General features: G+C 43.3%; 1 protein-coding gene across 8 annotated transcripts in view; it reads left to right on the top strand.

Annotated features, from left to right (window-relative positions):
• Positions 1-17,911, top strand: part of LOC118374288 (pleckstrin homology domain-containing family A member 5-like) — a 270,645-nt gene that overhangs the window by 234,656 nt on the left and 18,078 nt on the right. For 6 of the 8 annotated variants that reach the window (XM_052466558.1, XM_052466560.1, XM_052466556.1 and 3 more), the window contains 7 exons: positions 6,334-6,396; positions 7,178-7,258; positions 7,566-7,715; positions 7,811-7,912; positions 11,538-11,693; positions 15,253-15,441; positions 17,485-17,602. In XM_052466558.1, coding sequence (XP_052322518.1) covers positions 6,334-6,396; positions 7,178-7,258; positions 7,566-7,715; positions 7,811-7,912; positions 11,538-11,693; positions 15,253-15,441; positions 17,485-17,602 — 859 coding nt within the window. The remainder of the gene's footprint in view (positions 1-6,333; positions 6,397-7,177; positions 7,259-7,565; positions 7,716-7,810; positions 7,913-11,537; positions 11,694-15,252; positions 15,442-17,484; positions 17,603-17,911) is intronic. The other 2 variants (XM_052466562.1, XM_052466561.1) reach the window with 1 other exon arrangement.

Below are 17,911 nucleotides of genomic sequence, written 5' to 3'. Positions count from 1 at the left end.
TTTAAGATGTCGTCTCATGTAGGTTCACTTTTGAAATGTTTTGAAGTTTGAAAGTATGCAGTGAAAACTAGCCTGTGTGTGTCTTCGGGGGATTTCCCATGGCGTGTGACATTTTGGAATACAGTGTGTTTGTAAATCTATTATCTATTAGTTTATATTCATTTTGTCATATTTGTGTGTGTGTGTGTGTGTGTGTGTGTGGTCTGTCATATAGAGACAAGCAGAACCAGCTGCATCGTTTGTCAGTCAGTGAGTGTTGCTCTGCTATAATCTCACTTCCCGTATTGCTCCTCCTCCTCTCCTCCACACTGAACTACTAGGTGAAGGAAAATCAGCCTTTAATCGTGATGATTCACACGTTGATAGAGAACTCAGCCCCCAGGCCTCAGCTGTACCAGCACCACGTCAGAGTAAGGTCTTGGCCAGCCAACGCTGCCGGCTGAACGTTGCTTTCTTTAATCGCCATCCACTTCAGTTGTTGTTGTTGTTGTTTTTGTTGGTCCGTCTTGCAACCTGCAAGTCCCTCGTGGCGATACACAATATCTCTTTCCCGCAGTGTCTGTGTCACTGTTAATGTAAAACATGTTATCCATTCAGCTTTTACTTTACTGTCTCCTCTATTGGCTGGAAAGTCATACCACCAATGTAGGCATGGCTTATATACAGTAACACTTTATGATGTGTACTGTATGTTTCACTGTCCGATTAACCCCTCCTCACTTTCGTGCGTGTGTGTGTGTGTGTGTGTAGTGTGTGTGTGTGTGTGTAGTTTGTGTGTGTGTGTGTGTAGTGTGTGTGTATGTGTGTGTGTGTGTGTGTGTGTGTGTAGTGTGTGTGTGTGTGTGTAGTGTGTGTGTATGTGTGTGTGTGTGTGTGTGTCTATGTGTGTGTGTGTAGTGTGTGTGTAGTGTGTGTGTGTAGTGTGTGTAGTGTGTGTAGTGTGTGTGTGTAGTGTGTGTGTAGTGTGTGTAGTGCGTGTGTGTGTGTGTGTGTGTGTGTGTGTGTGTGTGTGTGTGTGTGTGTGTGTGTGTGTGTGTGTGTGTGTGTGTGTGTGTGTGTGTGTGTGTGTGTGTGTGTGTGTGTGTGTGTGTGTGTGTGTGTGTGTGTGTGTGTGTGTGTGTAGTGTGTTTGTGTGTGTGTGTAGTGTGTGTGTGTGTAGTGTGTGTAGTGCGTGGCGCTGGGTTTATGTATATTCCCTTACTCTCTGCTCTCTACGAAAGTCAAAGAGACTTGGCTGTTGGGAAGTTGTTATAGCCTGTTAATAAGTAGAGGATGTTTCTAACCTGACTTGTAGTTAGTACTGTAGTCTTGTGTTTTTGAAGCAGGGGTCCTTAAAGGGGAGAGTGTGAATTCTGGAACCCTCGTGCAAAATTCATTTTTTGATTTGCTACCCTCTTTAAGTACTGACTAGCTGGGGGACTCTAATTGGTGTAACAAAGTGTTGTTGCCAGTGTTGTCCCTGCTGGGGGACGCTAATTAGTGTGAAACAGTGTTGAGTTGCCCGGGGACTATATTTAGTGTGACACAGCCTTGTGTTGCCCGGGGACTGTAGTTAGTGTGACACAGTATCGTGTTGCCCGGGGACTGTAATTGGTGTGACACAGCTTTGTGTTGCCAGTGTTATAGACCAACAGCACAACTCTGTTTCCACCAGTCTTTGTATGGGAAGTGAGAATTTTCACACTTTAAAAATGAAGTATCTGAAATCACCAAGTCATCTTGGTTCTGTTTTGATATCATGAGCTGAGATATCTAGGTGTCACAGTTTTCATATGGTGAAGGACAGTCGGACCAAACTGCAGCGTGTATATTGCGGTCCATGTTTAATCAAACAACGTAAACACGAATAAACACAAACACTACAAAACAATAAACTAAACGAAAACCGAAAACAGCCTATACTTGTGTCAACTAACACAGCACAAGGACATCAAGACACTCAGGACAATCACCCACAATCCAACCAAAGAATATGGCTGCCTAAATATGGTTCCCAATCAGAGACAACGATAAACACCTGCCTATGATTGAGAACCACTTCAGACAGCCATAGACTAACCTAGAACACCCCACTAAGCTACAATCCCACGATCTACACACCACATACAAAAACCCATGTCACACCCTGGCCTGACCAAATACATGAAGAAAAACACAAAATAACTACGACCAGGGCGTGACACTAGGCCCGATACCATTTTGTCATTTTAGACCTCACCTTACTTGCTCCCTCGACAGTGTAAGGTGGCCTATGAATTCACGCTGTTTTTTTTGTTTTTTTTTTGTGTGGCGATTGTATGATGGTTCGACGTGTGGTATGACATCCCTTCTCTGCCACTTTTGTGACCACCTCAGAAGGTGTAAAAGTGCTGCTGTCTCTCCCTCTGTCCCTCATACGTTGTTGGCATATCACCATGGTGACGGCTGCATCTCCACCACAACCTGACTGTCAGAGACAAGACTCTCCCTTCCCATGCTAAAACTCCCTGCGATTACAGAAAGCTTTGCATGCTACGTGCGTGGAATGTCACCAACATACCACGTGGTCCACGTGATTTCTCTGTGCTGTTTTGCTGTCAGAAAACTGTGTGTGTGTGTGTGTGTGTGTGTGTGTGTGTGTGTGTGTGTGTGTGTGTGTGTGTGTGTGTGTGTGTGTGTGTGTGTGTGTGTGTGTGTGTGTGTGTGTGTGTGTGTGTGTGTGTGTGTGGAAGAGAGAGGGAGACAGATTGATGTTCTTCTGGACTGACTGATATGCTCATGTATTCTGCAAGGAAGGCCCTTACGTTTTCTTTTGGGGGGGGGGGAGTATGGAATGGAATCCAATGCAGTTTAAATTATGTAGAATTATATTGGGGTAGAAGCAATTGAGTACAATGCATTATGGGTTGTGACGTTTATGTGGTAGTATTGACACCTCTCAAACTCTTTCCTCTTACTGCCCTTGTTATTTAGTCCAAACTCAGGATGAGGCTCTTCACTCTACTCGGAGCTAAAAGGAAAGGGGAAAAGTCAACCAACACTGGGGCCTGGACCACAGATACTAAATAAACACTGGGGCCTGGACCACAGATACTAGATAAACACTGGGCCTGGACCACAGATACTAGACAAACACTGGGGCCTGGATCACAGATACTAGACAAACACTGGGCCTGGACCACAGATACTAGACAAACACTGGGGCCTGGACCACAGATACTAGATAAACACTGGGGCCTGGACCACAGATACTAGATAAACACTGGGCCTGGACCACAGATACTAGACAAACACTGGGGCCTGGATCACAGATACTAGACAAACACTGGGCCTGGACCACAGATACTAGACAAACACTGGGGCCTGGACCACAGATACTAGACAAACACTGGGGCCTGGACCACAGATACTAGACAAACACTGGGGCCTGGACCACAGATACTAAATAAACACTAGGTCCTGGACCACAGATACTAGATAAACACTAGGTCCTGGACCACAGATACTAGATAAACACTAGGTCCTGGACCACAGATACTAGACAAACACTGGGGCCTGGACCACAGATACTAAATAAACACTAGGTCCTGGACCACAGATACTAGACAAACACTGGGGCCTGGACCACAGATACTAGATAAACACTGGGGCCTGGACCACAGATACTAGATAAACACTGGGCCTGGACCACAGATACTAGATAAACACTAGGTCCTGGACCACAGATACTAGATAAACACTAGGTCCTGGACCACAGATACTAGATAAACACTGGGCCTGGACCACAGATACTAGATAAACACTAGGTCCTGGCCCACAGATACTAGATAAACACTGGGCCTGGACCACAGATACTAGATAAACACTAGGTCCTGGACCACAGATACTAGATAAACACTAGGTCCTGGACCACATATACTAGATAAACACTAGGTCCTGGACCACAGATACTAGACAAACACTGGGGCCTGGACCACAGATACTAAATAAACACTAGGTCCTGGACCACAGATACTAGACAAACACTGGGGCCTGGACCACAGATACTAGATAAACACTGGGGCCTGGACCACAGATACTAGATAAACACTGGGCCTGGACCACAGATACTAGACAAACACTGGGGCCTGGACCACAGATACTAGACAAACACTGGGCCTGGACCACAGATACTAGACAAACACTGGGGCCTGGACCACAGATACTAGACAAACACTGGGGCCTGGACCACAGATACTAGATAAACACTGGGCCTGGACCACAGATACAAGATAAACACTGGGGCCTGGACCACAGATACTAGATAAACACTGGGTCCTGGACCACAGATACTAGATAAACACTGGCACCTGGACCACAGATACTAGACAAACACTGGGGCCTGGACCACAGATACTAGACAAACACTGGGGCCTGAATCACAGATACTAGACAAATACTGGGGCCTGGACCACAGATACTAGACAAACACTGGGGCCTGGATCACAGATACTAGGTAACCACTGGGGCCTGGATCACAGATACTAGACAAACACTGGGGCCTGGATCACAGATACTAGATAAACACTGGGGCCTGGATCACAGATACTAGACAAACACTGGGGCCTGGACCACAGATACTAGACAAACACTGGGGCCTGGATCACAGATACCAGATAAACACTGGGGCCTGGACCACAGATACTAGACAAACCCTGGGGCCTGGATCACAGATACTAGATAAACACTGGGGCCTGGACCACAGATACCAGATAAACACTGGGGCCTGGACCACAGATACTAGACAAACACTGGGGCCTGGACCACATATACTAGACAAACCCTGGGGCCTGGACCACAGATACTAGACAAACACTGGGGCCTGGACGACATATACTAGACAAACCCTGGGGCCTGGACCACAGATACTAGACAAACACTGGGGCCTGGACCACAGATACTAGACAAACACTGGGGCCTGGATCACAGATACTAGACAAACACTGGGGCCTGGACCACATATACTAGATAAACACTGGGCATGGATCACAGATACTAGACAAACACTGGGGCCTGGACCACAGATACTAGACAAACACTGGGGCCTGGATCACAGATAAACACTGGGGCCTGGACAACAGATACTAGCCAAAAATGGAAATTACATCGCTTTATACTAATACATCAGCTCAGAGAAAGATATTTTCTACTAAAAAAAATGTGATTGACACCCCTAAATATTTGTATGAATAAAGTAGTCCAAAGTTTACTAATTGGTTCCTTATTCCTAGAACACAATGACTACATAAAACGTGTGACTCTACAAACCTGTTGGATGCATTAGTTGTTTGTTTTGGTTGTGTTTCAGATTATTTTGATCCCAATAGAAATGAATGTTAAATAATGTATTGTGTCATTTTGGAGTCACTTTTATCGTTAATAAGAATGGAATGTTTTTAAATACTTCTACGGTCCAATGACAAACCGTTGGCAACCGTTCAATTTGATAAACTTTATTTATCCACAAGGTGCTATTATTGCTGGCAGACATAAGATACCAGTTGAAATAGAATAATGTACACTTATGCTGAACAAAAAATATAAATGCAACATGCAACAATTTCAAAGATTTTGTATTTTTTCCGTTTTATTTAACTAGGCAGTTCAGTTAATATAAAGAAATCAGTCAATTGTCTCTAGAATTGAAAGAAGCTGGATGTGGGGGTCCTGGGCTGGCGTGATTACGCGTGGTCTGCGGTTGTGAGGCCGTTTGGACGTACTGACAAATGATCTAAAACGCCGTTGGATGCGGCTTATGGTAGAGAAACTAACATGAAATGATCTGGCAACAGCTCGGGTGGAAATTCCTGCTGTCAGCATACCAATTGCACACTGCCTCAAAACTTGAGACATCGGTGGCATAGTGTTGTAACAAAACTGGCTTTTTTAACGTGGCCTTTTATTGTCCCCAGAACAAGGTGCACCTGTGTAATGCTTATGCTGTTTAGTCAGCATCTTGATATGCCACACCTGTCAGGTGGATGGATTATCTTGGCGAGGGAGAAATTCTCAGTAACAGTGGTGTAAACAAATTTGTGCACAAAATTTGGAAGAAATGTTTTTTTGTGTGTTTATGGAACATTTCTCAAAAAAAAAAAAAAAAAAATTCCCCCAGGTCATTAAACATGAGACCAACACTTTACATGTTGTGTTTTATATGTTTGTTAGGTGTAGTAATACAAGCACTACAGGTGCAGCAGTCCATATAGGACAGTAACAGAGCATTGTCATGAAGCTGCATTAGATCTGATTCTACCTATAGGCTATGTGTCTGTTTGTGTCTTTATGTCCGTCTAACAACTGTCCTTCCTACAGATGAGCCCAGAGGACCACAGGGAACACGCCTACATGTGCAGCCCCGAGGAGGTTGACATCGATGTAAGTTCAACACGTCCTGATCCGCCATACTACTGCTGTACTGCTGTACTACTACAGACCTGGTACCTGGAGTTTTATATAGTTCACTGTGTTCTTACCTTCCCCCTGGGTCGTTGTCTCTAGAAAGATAACCTGTGTTGTTTTCTCTAGAAAGATAACTTGGGCTATCTGATCTCTAGAAAGATAACCTGTGTTGTTTTCTCTAGAATGATAACCTGGGCTATCTGATCTCCAGAAAGATAACCTGGGCTCTCTGATCTCTAGAATGATAACCTGGGCTCTCTGATCTCTAGAAAGATAACCTGGGCTATCTGATCTCTAGAATGATAACCTGTGCTATCTGATCTCTAGAAAGATAACCTGGGCTATCTGATCTCTAGAATGATAACCTGGGCTATCTGATTTCTAGAAAGATAACCTGGGCTATCTGATCTCCAGAAAGATAACCTGGGCTATCTGATCTCTAGAAAGATAACCTGGGCTATCTGATCTCCAGAAAGATAACCTGGGCTCTCTGATCTCTAGAAAGATAACCTGGGCTATCTGATCTCTAGAATGATAACCTGGGCTATCTGATTTCTAGAAAGATAACCTGGGCTATCTGATCTCCAGAAAGATAACCTGGGCTATCTGATCTCTAGAAAGATAACTTGGGCTATCTGATCTCTAGAAAGATAACCTGGGCTCTCTGATCTCTAGAATGATAACCTGTGCTATCTGATCTCTAGAAAGATAACCTGGGCTATCTGATTTAATGACCCATAATGATGTTTCTCCTTAGGCCAAGCTGAGCAGGTTGTGTGAACAGGACAAGGTTGTGAGGATACGTGAGGACAAGCTCCAGCAGCTACACAGAGAGAAGGTAAAGGATCTGTCTACAGTGCACCATGTTGTTGTCTGTCTGGCACTATCTATTCACCACGTACTTCATTCAACAAGTGGGCCCAATATGTAGCTGTCATAAAGCTTTCGCTACTTGCCGATTTTTAGTCAACATGTCATGACACCTATCATAAGTGCTGGAAAATGACATGGACAATTACACTGCCTTGACACTTGTCATCCAGAGATACAAGATGTCATGTTTATTATTATTATGTTTATAATGACACTGTGTTCCGGTGCCTGAAGTGAACTTTTCCAATATGTAACGGTGGTCCCGTCTACAGCACACCCTGGAGACAGCCCTGCTGTCGGCCAGTCAGGAGATAGAGATGAGTGCTGATAACCCAGCAGCCGTACACAGTGTTATCCAGCAGAGAGACGTGCTGCAAAGTGGCCTGCTCAGCACCTGTAGAGAACTGTCACGAGTCAACACTGTGAGTTAATACATATATCCACTCTACACGCAGATACAAACACACTGAAATCTTACCAGAGAGGAGAGTTAGTGAACTCTCTTTCCCTACCCCAGGAGTTGGAGCGGTCGTGGAGGGAGTATGAGAAGCTGGAGGGAGACGTCTCATTGGCCAAGGACAACCTGCTGGAGCAGCTAGAGGCCCTGGGGAGCCCTCAGGTAAACCACAACAACCCCCACCTTACTCTGTGGGAGTATGTAGTTGATGAAGAATAGGGGTCCCAGTACCGAGCCCTGGGGAACACCCTGTGTGACTTTGTTAGTGTCAGACGTGTAGCCATCGAGAAATATTAAGGGTTTCCTGTTAGTGAGGTAATTTTACTCCCATCCATCCACCCATCCCTCCGTCCATCCACCCATCCCTCCATCCATCCATCCACCCACCCACCCATCCACTCATCCACCCACCCATCCACCCACCCACCCGCCCACCCATCCATCCCTCCGTCCATCCACCCATCCCTCCACCCATCCCTCCATCCATCCACCCACCCACCCATCCACTCATCCACCCACCCACCCACCCACCCCCAACCCACCCACCCATCCCTCCATCTACCCATCCATCCCTCCATCCATCCACCCATCTCTCTCTCTCTCTCTCTCTCTCTCAATTTTCTCAATTCAATTCAAGGGGCTTTATTGGCACGGTAAACATGTGTTAACATTACCAAAGCAAGTGAGGTAGATAATATACAAAAGTGAAATAAACAATCAAAATTAACAGTAAACATTACACATACAGAAGTTTCTTTCTCTCCCTCTCTTTTATTTATCTCGTTCTCTCTTATAACTTTCTCTTTTCATTTAGACAGAAAAAAGCCTTCTTCTTCCCACCATTCTTGATTAATGTATTCCTCAGTCAGAGCCCAGATTCATTATTGTAGCCTCAAAGAGATGGCAGCCTCAGCCTCTATGCCCTTCACACACACACGCACGCTCGCTCGCACGCACGCACGCACGCACGCACACACACACACACACACACACACACACACACACACACACACACACACACACACACACACAGAGAGACACACACACACACACACACACAAGCCTGTCACCAGCAGAGTGTGTCTTATTGTCTGCTTCTCTTTTCCCTCAGGCCTAATGGAAGGATTCTCTGAGATAGATAAGAGCACACTGCTCACCTTTCTCTCTCAATTCGATTCAATGGGCTTTTATTGGCACGGGAAACATATGTTAGCATTGCCAAAGCAAGTGAAATAGAAAATAAACAAAAGTGAAATACTGTAAACAATAAAAATGAACAGTAAACATTACACTCACAGACGTTTAAAAATAATAAAGACATTACAAATGTCATATTATATATATACAGTGTTGAAACAATGTACAAATGGTTAAAGGACAAAAGGGAAAATAAATAAACATAAATATGGGTTGTATTTACAATGGTGTCAAATCTTGCTGCTGTGACGGCACATTGTGGGATTTCACCAAGTAGATATGGGAGTTTATCAAAATTTGTTTTGTTTTCTAATTCTTTGTGGGTCTGTGTAATCTGAGGGAAATATGTGTCTCTGATATGGTCAAACATTTGGCAGGAGGTTAGGAAGTGCAGCTCAGTTTCCACCTCATTCTGTGGGCAGTGTGCACATAGCCTTGTGTGTTGCTGTCCTGGGGCTGTCTGTGGGGTGTGTTTGTGTTTGTGAACAGAGCCCCAGAACCTGCTTGCTTAGGCAACTCTTCTCCAGGTTCATCTCTCTGTAGGTGATGGCTTTGTTATGGAAGGTTTGGGAATCGCTTCCTTTTAGGTGGTTGTAGAATGTAAAGGCTCTTTTCTGGATTTTGATAATTAGTGGGTATCAGCCTAATTCTGCTCTGCATGCATTATTTGGTGTTCTACGTTGTACACGGAGGATATTTTTGCCGAATTCTGCATGCAGTCACAATTTGGTGTTTGTCCCATTTTCTCAGTTCTTTGTTGGTGAGCGGACCCCAGACCTCACAACCATAAAGGGCAATGGGCTCTATGACTGATTCAAGTATTTTAAGCCAGATCCTAATTTGTATGTTGAATTTTATGTTCCTTTTGATGGCATAGAATGCCCTTCTTGCCTTGTCTCTCAGATCGTTAACACCTTTGTGGAAGTTACCTGTGGCGCTGATGTTTAGGCCAAGGTATGTATAGTTTTTTGTGTGCTCTAGGGAAACGGTGTCTAGGTGGAATTTGTATTTGAGGTCCTGGTGACTGGACCTTTTTTGTAACACCATTATTTTCATCTTACTGAGATTCACTGTCAGGGCCCAGGTCTGTTAGGGCCCAGGTCTGTCAGGGCCCAGGTCTGTTAGGGCCCAGGTCTGTTAGGGCCCGGGTCTGTCAGGGCCCAGGTCTGTCAGGGCCCAGGTCTGTCAGGGCCCAGGTCTGTCAGGGCCCGGGTCTGTCAGGGCCCAGGTCTGTCAGGGCCCAGGTCTGTCAGGGCCCGGGTCTGTCAGGGCCCAGGTCTGTCAGGGCCCAGGTCTGTCAGGGCCCAGGTCTGTCAGGGCCCAGGTCTGTCAGGGCCCAGGTCTGTCAGGGCCCAGGTCTGTCAGGGCCCAGGTCTGTCAGGGCCCAGGTCTGACAGAATCTGTGCAGAATATCTACAGTACCAGTCAAAAGTTTGGACACACCGACTCATTCCAGGGTTTTTCTTTCTTTTTTACTTTTTTCTACATTGCAGAAGAATAGCGAAGACGTCAAAACTATGAAATAACTTATATGGAATCATGTAGTAACCAAGAAAATGTTAAACAAATCTAAATATATTTTATATGTATTAGTTTTTTGGCATTCCACACTACTTTCCTTCCATCTATAGCATTTATTCATATTATTCAGATCCTGTGGCTTTGATGCTTCATTACTCAGTATTGCTCTGTTCAAGTAGACTGTGATTTTGCTGTGATCTGATAGGGGTGTCAGTGGACTGACTGTGAATGCTCTGTAAGACTCTGGGTTGAGGTCAGTGATAAAGTAGTCTACAGTACTACTGCCAAGAGATGAGTTGTAGGTGTACCTACCATTGGAGTCCCCTCGAAGCCTACCATTGACTATGTACATACCCAGCGTGCGACAGAGCTGCAGGAGTTGTGACCCGTTTTTGTTAGTTATGTTGTGTTGGATGTGCCTAAAGGGGAGTATGGGGGTGGGAATGCTGTCATCTCCAGGTAGGTGCTTGTCCCCCTGTGTGCTGAGGGTGGAAGGTTCTTGTCCAGTTCTGGCATTTAGGTCGCCACAGACTAGTGCATGTCCCTGTGCCTGGAAATATTCCCCCTCCCCTCTCTCTCTCTCTCTCTTCCCTCTCTCTCTCTCTCCTCTCTCTCTCCCCTCTCTCTCCCCCTCTCTCTCTCTCTCTCTCTCTCCTCTCTCTCTCCCTCTCTCTCTCTCTCTCTCTCTCTCTCTCTCTCTCTCTCTCTCTCTCTCTCTCTCTCCCTCTCTCTCTTTCTCTCTCTCTCTCTCTCCTCTCTCTCTCTCTCTCTCTCCCTCTCTCTCTCTCTCTCTCCCCCCCCTCCTCTCTCTCCCTTCCCCTCTCTCTCTCTCCCCTCTCTCCTCCCTCCCCTCTCTCTCTCTCTCCCTTCCCCTCTCTCTCCCTTCCCCTCTCTCTCTCTCTCCTCTCCCCCTCTCTCTCTCTCTCTCTCTCCCCCTCCCTCTCTTTCCTCTCTTTCTCCCCCATCCCTCCTCTCTCTCTCTCCTCCCCCCCTCTTCTCCCTCTTTCTCTCTCTTTTTCTTTCTGTCCAATTTACATTGTTAATTTACAAGCTGTGTGTGTGTGTTCAGACGGAGCCTCCCAGCCATCAGCATGTCCACATCCAGAAGGAGCTGTGGAGGATCCAGGACGTGATGGAGGCCCTCAACAAGAACAAGACCCAGAGACACACAGACACACAGGGACACTACGGCTCCACACCCATCTCCAACATACACAAGAGTGAGGTGAGGACCAGAGTAAATGCTAGCAAGCACGCACACGGATGGACAGACAGGCACGCATACACACTCACTCACACACACACACACAAACACACACACACACGCAAACACACATGCATACACACACACTCACACACACACTCACACACACACACAAACACACACGCATACACACTCACACACACGCAAACACACTCACACACACACACACGTCGACTAGACTCGTTGGTTGTACAGTATGTCCGACCTTCGTCGTCCCTACTGTGTCTCGGTCTGTAACAAGGCTGGCTAGTAGTTACCCCACAGGCAGGACGGGGCTCATGTGTCAACTACTCCTATCCTGTTGAGTCTCTGTCTTGTACGTCTTTATTCGTTTGTTTACCCGTTTGTGATGTTGTTGAGCTCTTCCATGTTAAACAGGTGTCGTCACCACACAGGTCTCCAGGTTTATTAGAACAAAAGAAATGTCGCAAACACGAAAACGTCAGCTGTAGGAGAGACATGTTGTGAAGATCCACATTGCTTTTTATCTGTTCGACGGGTGGATTTTTATTTTGTCTAATTGTCTTTTTTGTGATAAATGACAATGGAAACAGTGTTTTTTAAATTTTTTATAAATGCTGATTGCCGTGATGTTATCACGTAGGCTAACTGTAAAGCTGCACATTTCATTCTAAATGCCCTACTGCTTGCAAAATCCATTTATTCAACTCTTTAAAAAAATATATAATATTTATTTACAGGACAAAGATTGTCCTGACTTTCAAGAATGCCTGAATTGCATCTCCTTGGTCTTCTGATAGGCTGGATGCAAGTTTTATCATCCAATGATTACAGATATACAGGAGTGTAAGTGTTACCATGAAACGGACCGTGATAATTATTAGAATATGGCAAATATTTAGTCTTTATGTTATCTTTAGTCTTTATGTTATCTTTAGTCTCTATATTATCTTTAGTCTCTATATTATCTTTAGCCTCTATATTATCTTTAGTCTTTGTATTATCTTTAGTCTTTGTATTATCTTTAGTCTTTGTATTATCTTTAGTCTTTATATTATCTTTAGTCTTTGTATTATCTTTAGTCTTTGTATTATCTTTAGTCTGTATTATCTTTAGTTTTTGTATTATCTTTAGTCTCTATATTATCTTTAGTCTCTATATTATCTTTAGTCTTTGTATTATCTTTAGTCTTTGTATTATCTTTAGTCTTTATATTATCTTTAGTCTTTGTATTATCTTTAGTCTTTGTATTATCTTTAGTCTGTATTATCTTTAGTTTTTGTATTATCTTTAGTCTTTATGTTATCTTTAGTCTTTGTATTATCTTTAGTCTTTGTATTATCTTTAGTTTTTGTATTATCTTTAGTTTTTGTATTATCTTTAGTCTTTGCATTATCTTTAGTCTTTATATTATCTTTAGTCTTTATATTATCTTTAGTCTTTATGTTATCTTTAGTCTCTATATTATCTTTAGTCTTTGTATTATCTTTAGTCTTTATATTATCTTTAGTCTTTGTATTATCTTTAGTCTTTGTATTATCTTTAGTCTGTATTATCTTTAGTTTTTGTATTATCTTTAGTCTTTATGTTATCTTTAGTCTTTGTATTATCTTTAGTCTTTGCATTATCTTTAGTCTTTATATTATCTTTAGTCTTTGTATTATATTTAGTCTTTATATTATCTTTAGTCTTTGTATTATCTTTAGTCTCTATATTATCTTTAGTCTTTATATTATCTTTAGTCTTTGTATTATCTTTAGTCTTTGTATTATCTTTAGTCTTTGTATTATCTTTAGTCTTTATATTATCTTTAGTCTTTGTATTATCTTTAGTCTTTATATTATCTTTAGTCTTTATATTATCTTTAGTCTTTGTATTATCTTTAGTCTTTATATTATCTTTAGTCTTTGTATTATCTTAAGTCTTTATATTATCTTTAGTCTTTGTATTATCTTTAGTCTTTATATTATCTTTAGTCTTTATATTATCTTTAGTCTTTGTATTATCTTTAGTCTTTGTATGATCTTTAGTCTTTATATTATCTTTAGTCTTTGTATTATATTTAGTCTTTATATTATCTTTAGTCTTTGTATTATCTTTAGTCTTTGTATTATCTTTAGTCTTTGTATTATCTTTAGTCTTTGTATTATCTTTAGTCTTTATGTTATCTTTAGTCTTTATATTATCTTTAGTCTTTGTATTATCTTTAGTCTTTATGTTATCTTTAGTCTTTATATTATCTTTAGTCTTTGTATTATCTTTAGTCTTTATATTATCTTTAGTCTCTATATTATCTTTAGTCTTTATATTATCTTTAGTCTTTATATTATCTTTAGTCTTTGTATTATCTTTAGTCTTTGTATTATCTTTAGTCTTTATATTATCTTTAGTCTTTGTATTATCTTTAGTCTTTGTATTATCTTTAGTCTTTATATTATCTTTAGTCTTTATATTATCTTTAGTCTTTGTATTATCTTTAGTCTTTATATTATCTTTAGTCTTTGTATTATCTTTAGTCTTTGTATTATCTTTAGTCTTTATATTATCTTTAGTCTTTGTATTATATTTAGTCTTTATATTAACTTTAGTCTTTGTATTATCTTTAGTCTTTGTATTATCTTTAGTCTTTGTATTATCTTTAGTCTTTATATTATCTTTAGTCTATATTATCTTTAGTCTTTGTATTATCTTTAGTATTTATATTATCTTTAGTCTTTGTATTATCTTTAGTCTTTATATTATCTTTAGTCTCTATATTATCTTTAGTCTTTGTATTATCTTTAGTCTTTATATTATCTTTAGTCTTTATATTATCTTTAGTCTTTGTATTATCTTTAGTCTTTATATTATCTTTAGTCTTTATATTATCTTTAGTCTTTGTATTATCTTTAGTCTTTGTATTATCTTTAGTCTCTATATTATCTTTAGTCTTTGTATTATCTTTAGTCTTTGTATTATCTTTAGTCTTTATATTATCTTTAGTCTTTATATTATCTTTAGTCTTTATATTATCTTTAGTCTCTATATTATCTTTAGTCTTTGTATTATCTTTAGTCTTTGTATTATCTTTAGTCTTTATATTATCCATGCTGGTTTTTGCGGGCTACTTAAGACATGAAATATAGGTGGAAGGGCATACAGGCTATGGCCAGTTAATTCATGTGCAATGTATCTAAATGGATCAAGGAAACTCATCAACCACGTCGTTTCTTCTCTCGACATTCCTGTGTTTTTGTGAAAAATCCATCTTTTTTTACAAGGTGTGACATCATAACGTTCCAGCTGTTTTTATCAACACAAGACAGTTCACTGGAAACGCACAGCAGCAGGAAATGTATTTTCTGGGCAAACTTTCTAAATGTCGACAAAAATATCGCTGGAAAAAGTTAATGAAAAAATGGCTAATGAGGACAACCTGTTATAAATAAAGTTGTAATTTTAAAGAAAGGTTCAGGTAGGCAGCTTAATTCTCTTCAAAATGTTATTGTTGCCACATTTACTGAGACAAGCTCCTTTTCAAAGCAATGTTGTATAAATAAAGGTTAAATAACATCTCTAGGAGGAGGTGGAGGACCTCTCAGCTCCCCCAAGACCGCCCTTACCCCAGGCCTACGAGCCCAACAGCCCTGCTGTACCCCCCCTCCCCTCTCGTGTTGCCTCCAGCGGGCGACCGGCACCCCCACCACCGCCACACCGGAGTCCAGAGGACAGGGACAGGAAGGCCGGCCAGAGGAACGGAACACACAGCGTAAGCTGTTGACCTCTGACTAATGGCAGCATGACTCAACCCTGTGCTGTCGTCCCTCATCGTTGCCTGATCCCTCTTGATTTATTTCTCCATCATATTGGTGGACATATTTTGGGATTATTTTCAGTGTTCCTCATCATATTGTTTTCCTTTACCTGCTTGATTTGTGAATCATTCACATTTCCCCTTTTTCAATATAATTCTGGTGAACTTTTTCATTATTTTTGGAGGTTTTCCCTGGATCCTTGCTGCTCATAAATGTGGATGTGTTTTTTGGTCATGTTTTATTTCATCATGAGGAGCGTCCAGCTTTTGCTGCCGCTGATCGTCAAACATCTGATATTACTTCAGCTTGCTTTGTGAATCATCCACATTTCTGTTTGTTTGTTTTCTTTCCGTTGATTTGGTTTCTGTCGTTTTGGCAGTTATTTAATTTCACTTGACTGGTTTTGTTTGTATTTTACGGATGGTTAGTTTGTTGTCCTCGCATTTTCAGCTCATTTGAATACTGTTGTCCATTTCCTTTGCAGATCATGGCCATTTGATTTAAACTCATCAGCATGTCTTCACTGTGAATAATTTCTTTACCCATCTTTCCTCATGTCAGTGTGTGTACTGACCTCACTTTACTCCTGTAAGTTCCTGACCTCTTTCTCCTCTCCCACTGTAGGGTCCTGACCTCTCTCTCTCTCTCTCCCACTGTAGGGTCCTGACCCCTCTCTCTCCTCTCTCCCTGTAGGGTCCTGACCTCTGTCTCTCCTCTCCCCTGTAGGGTCCTGACCTCTCTCTCCTCTCTCCCTGTAGGGTCCTGACCTCTCTCTCTCTCCTCTCCCACTGTAGGGTCCTGACCTCTCTCTCTCCTCTCCCACTGTAGGGTCCTGACCTCTCTCTCTCTCATCTCCCCCTGTAGGGTCCTGACCTCTCTCTCTCTCTCCTCTCCCCCTGTAGGGTCCTGACCTCTCTCTCTCTCCTCTCCCACTGTAGGTTCCTGACCTCTCTCTCTCTCCTCTCCCACTGTAGGGTCCTGACCTCTCTCTCTCCTCTCCCACTGTAGGGTCCTGACCCTCTCTCTCTCCTCTCTCCCTGTAGGGTCCTGACCTCTGTCTCTCCTCTCCCCCTGTAGGGTCCTGACCTCTCTCTCTCTCTCCTCCCCACTGTAGGGTCCTGACCTCTCTCTCTCCTCTCCCACTGTAGGGTCCTGACCTCTCTCTCTCCTCTCCCACTGTAGGGTCCTGACCTCTCTCCTCTTTCCCTGTAGGGTCCTGACCTCTCTCTCTCTCTCTCCCCCTGTAGGGTCCTGACCTCTCTCCTCTTTCCCTGTAGGGTCCTGACCTCTCTCTCTCTCTCTCCCACTGTAGGGTCCTGACCTCTCTCTCTCTCTCAACTCCCCTCTAGGGTCCTGACCTCTCTCTCTCTCTCTTTCCCTGTAGGGTCCTGACCTCTCTCTCTCCTCTCTCCCTGTAGGGTCCTGACCTCTCTCTCTCTCCTCTTTCCCTGTAGGGTCCTGACCTCTCTCTCTCTCCTCTCCCACTGTAGGGTCCTGACCTCTCTCTCTCCTCTCCCACTGTAGGGTCCTGACCTCTCTCCTCTTCCCTGTAGGGTCCTGACTTCTCTCTCTCTCTCTCTCCCCTGTAGGGTCCTGACCTCTCTCCTCTCCTCTTTCCCTGTAGGGTCCTGACCTCTCTCTCTCTCCTCTCCCACTGTAGGGTCCTGACCTCTCTCTCTCTCTCAACTCCCCCTGTAGGGTCCTGACCTCTCTCTCTCCTCTCTCCTCTTTCCTCTTTCCCTGTAGGGTCCTGACCTCTCTCTCTCCTCTCTCCTCTTTCCCTGTAGGGTCCTGACCTCTCTCTCTCCTCTCTCCCTGTAGGGTCCTGACCTCTCTCTCTCCTCTTTCCCTGTAGGGTCCTGACCTCTCTCTCTCCTCTCTCCCTGTAGGGTCCTGACCTCTCTCTCTCTCCTCTTTCCCTGTAGGGTCCTGACCTCTCTCTCTCTCCTCTCCCACTGTAGGGTCCTGACCTCTCTCTCTCTCCTCTTTCCCTGTAGGGTCCTGACTACAGGCTGTATAAGAGTGAACCAGAGTTGACCACCGTAGCAGAGGTGGATGAAACCAACGGAGAGGACAGATCAGAACAGTCTGACAGAGACCCAGCAAACACAAAAGGTACACACACACACACACACACACACACACACACACACACACACACACACACACACACACACACACACACTGAGACCAGAGACCCTTCAAACACCAAGGATTAAGTACACACATAAAAAATAATGGATCAAGGGGCCTCCCGAGTGGTGCAGTGGTCTTAGGCACTAGAGGGGCGCTATCTGTGCCACTAGAGATCCTGGTTCAAGTCCAGGCTCTGTCGCAGCCTGCTGCGACCGGGAGACCCACGGGGCGGTGCACAATTGGCCCAGCGTCGTCCAGGTAAGGGGAGGGTTTGGCCGCCAGTGATGT

Source organism: Oncorhynchus keta, chromosome 17, assembly GCF_023373465.1.
Source record: "Oncorhynchus keta strain PuntledgeMale-10-30-2019 chromosome 17, Oket_V2, whole genome shotgun sequence".
Taxonomy (NCBI): domain Eukaryota; kingdom Metazoa; phylum Chordata; class Actinopteri; order Salmoniformes; family Salmonidae; genus Oncorhynchus; species Oncorhynchus keta.
The sequence above is the reverse complement of the archived record's forward strand: the minus strand, read 5'-3'. Positions and strand labels throughout refer to the sequence as shown.